General features: G+C 31.1%; 1 protein-coding gene across 1 annotated transcript in view; it reads right to left on the bottom strand.

The window, feature by feature from the left end:
* LOC109346688 (aquaporin PIP2-1-like) overlaps positions 1 to 2261 on the bottom strand; it is a 3679-nt gene extending 1418 nt beyond the window's left edge. The window contains exons 1-2 of the mRNA XM_019586388.1: positions 1835 to 2261; positions 799 to 1094 (exon numbers count right to left, since the gene is read on the bottom strand). Coding sequence (XP_019441933.1) covers positions 799 to 1094; positions 1835 to 2141 — 603 coding nt within the window. The 5' untranslated portion in view covers positions 2142 to 2261. The remainder of the gene's footprint in view (positions 1 to 798; positions 1095 to 1834) is intronic.

Genomic DNA, 3446 nt, shown 5'->3' with positions numbered 1-3446 from the left:
TTTTTTTTTTTTTTTGAAAATTGTCAACCAAACAAGTTGACTAGAAGAAAACAAGCAAGAAAAGTTAGGCAAAAAAATATAAAAAGTCATGAACATTGAACACTGTCTAATACTATTTTCTTGAGTATGAAGTTTTAATAAAGTGGTTTGGGCTGATTTATATGAGGGCTAATAATAAATAGGCTATAGAGTATAGACTGGTTCATATAATCATAAAATTTATTATATTAGTAATACAATAGTATTATTATTAGTATATATAACTTTTGTCCCAACATTTTTTTAGGAAATGGAAAATGGAGATGATATAACAGATAAGATGCACCATCATGCCAATCTGGCAAATAATTGAGAGGATAGGCATGTGCACACATAGAAAATCATATACATGTGAAAAATGATAACAAGACAATTTCATTATATGACATTCGACCATATTATCAATGAAAACGAGGAATATTTAATTAAACAAATCATCATTGCATTTCATAGTGCTCTAGTGCTCCTCAACCAAATTTCTTTTTTGTTTTTCTTATTAAGTGATGTTATGTTATTCATGAGTCATGACTACTATAGAAGCAAAAAACAATTATTTTTCCCTTTACCAAGAAGCAAATTAAGATTATTGTCTCTGAAAACTAATTTTCTATTCCCCCTAATCAACTTTTTCAACACAACACAGGAATCAAGCAACATTATCTTCTGCAATTCATACATCACTGATATGCATTTATTTAAAATCAAGGTATGCATGAATATAAATAATAAAAATAAGATAGTAAAGGATTGAGAAAGTACCGGAACATGTGAATCTCTAGCATTTCTCTTGGGATCAGTGGCAGAGAAAACAGTGTAGACCAAAACAAAGGTTCCAATAATCTCAGCACCCAATCCAGTACCAGTGCTATAACCCTCATTGAGGGAATTGGCCCCACCACCATACCTAGTGTAAAGAGATTTGTTGAAAGCCTTGACCAACCCAACACCAGAAATTGCTCCTAAACACTGAGCCACTATGTATAAGATAGCTCTTGGCAAAGACACCTTGCGTGCCAAGAATAGACCAAATGTCACTGCTGGGTTAATGTGACCTCCTGCAAATGAATCAATAGAGACCTTGTAATTATAGCAACACATATACCATTATTTTATGAGGTTAAAAAGAATCACTAACTTGAAAGAAAGAAAGAAAGAAAGAAAAAATGTATTAAAAGTTAACCTTGGTTTTATGCTTTTTAATAAAATACTAATATTTATCTAGTACCCGTGGCATTACCATCTACTACTTTTTTATGGGTCCTTCATAGATTATGAGGGATACTTTGTTAACAAATCATGTGAATACTTTATGGTACATAAATCATGTGAATACTATTATTCATCACTTTGTTAACAGCAACTTTCTCTGCTTTGAGTCTGAGAAAAACTGAGAGGATAAGGAAAATAAGCAGGTAAAGCCTTTAAATTTGAAAAACATTGCTAAGTACTCTCCACTGAAAATGGGGTTATACTTGTAGTACGAAAAATGAGGTTTGAAGTTCAAAGACAACAAGTTTCTCTGTTTTTATGGTAATAAGGAACTAAAATGAGAACACAAAACTAAGCAAGTTCCTCTGTTCAAAAAAACTACAAAACAATGCATGAAATTCCCTTCAAGTTCACATCTTTATAGACACCCAAAACAGGAAAGTTGAAACAATATGAGAGAAAGATGAAAACTTGCACAACATGAAGCAAAAAAAAGACTAAATGACTTGGTATTACAGTATTATGTTATATTATAGAAAGAATGAGAGAGATCTGAAGAAAGAAAGAGAGAGTTTGAGTAACAAACCAGAGATTCCAGCAGTGCAGTAAACAAGAACAAAGATCATGCCACCAAAAGCCCATGCAATGCCAAGAATACCAACACCACCACATATATCACCATGAGCTTTAACATCACTCTGGCTCTTGTAACCAATAACAGTGAGTACAGTAATGTAAAGGAAAAGCAAAGTAGCTATAAACTCAGCTATGAGTGCCCTATAGAAGGACCACTTAGTGAACTCTTCAACATCAATGAAGGGTGTTGGAGGAGGGTCATGGTAGTCCTTTCCAGAGAAGGAACCACGTTCAGTAATCTCAACGTCCTTAGTCATGGGAATAGTATGAGATACCCAAAGAACCCCAAGTTCTGAAAGGAAAACCTTGAAGGCAGAGAAAGGAAGAAACTTTTGGATGAGGATGGTGATGGTTTAGTGTGGAGAGAGTGAGAAGAGAAAGGGGTATATATGCTGCTCAAGGATCAGATCATTCTAGTGAAACAAATACAATATGTATCAATACTTTTAAATTCTTGGATTAATTATTATTATTCTTAAATCAAAATAATATAATTTAATCATCTCCATAAAACTTTAGGACAAGGATGTTGTGTATATAGGGGTCATATATATATCTTTAATATAGAGATTTATATATAATTAAAGTATTATTCATCATTTCGTGATTTTTTGGAAAGTAAGATAAAAGCTTGAGAGACATGAAGTAAAATTTTGAGGTTACTTTCAAGCCTTTTATTTCCATTCATTTTTTCCTACAAGATCAAACTTACAAATATATTTTAAAAGTAAATAATGGTTGAAAATAAGCAATAAATAATAAAGTAACAGTGTATATATATTTTTCTCATTAAATTACTCTGCTTATGCACTTTTCAAGTAAAATTAAAAAAAAGTATCCCAACAGATTAGAACAATTTGGCATTACACAACACTGTTTTTCTGCTTAAATTTTCTTTGGGTTTGGTCTTTTCTTTCACCGACCCACCACCTCACTTTATCACCCACCACCACCCTTCCACTAACAATATTTTCTTTTCATTTATTTTTGGTAAATTTCATTTGATTATATAAATAGTTAATACTCATGTAAACACAAAAAATATTAAAATGCTAATAATGGCTAATCGTTTTGAATTCTGAAATTATTATTTTAGATGTTAATCTAACCTGGTCACCAACATTAGGTCCAAGAGTAGCTAATTATTAATTTTAAATATAAATAATGGAGAATGTATTAATAATGTGAATTTTTTTACACTAATAAATAAAAATAAATTACTTAGTTAATTTGTCTGTAGTGAAATTACTTGCTTATTTGTATCTGTTGTTTTGTCACTTTCTTATCATTAGAATCTAGATGAGTAGGTTGGCTACTCTGTCTTGCACTCACGGGTTAGTTTCCTGTCTTTCTTCTTCAAACTTCTACAACTTGCAGATAGATAATAATCCTTGCCTTTTAAGGTTTCATGTTTTATTTTTTTACTCATTTGCTTGGTAGAGACTAGAGACACGTCATCAACAAAAAAATGTTATTTACTTTTTAACTTGTAGACATAGGAAACTTATGTTACCGTTTAAGGAAAAACAACTTAGAATATAAGAAAACTTTATATCATTACA

This window comes from Lupinus angustifolius, chromosome LG04, assembly GCF_001865875.1.
Source record: "Lupinus angustifolius cultivar Tanjil chromosome LG04, LupAngTanjil_v1.0, whole genome shotgun sequence".
In the NCBI taxonomy this organism is placed as follows: domain Eukaryota; kingdom Viridiplantae; phylum Streptophyta; class Magnoliopsida; order Fabales; family Fabaceae; genus Lupinus; species Lupinus angustifolius.
The sequence above is the reverse complement of the archived record's forward strand: the minus strand, read 5'-3'. Positions and strand labels throughout refer to the sequence as shown.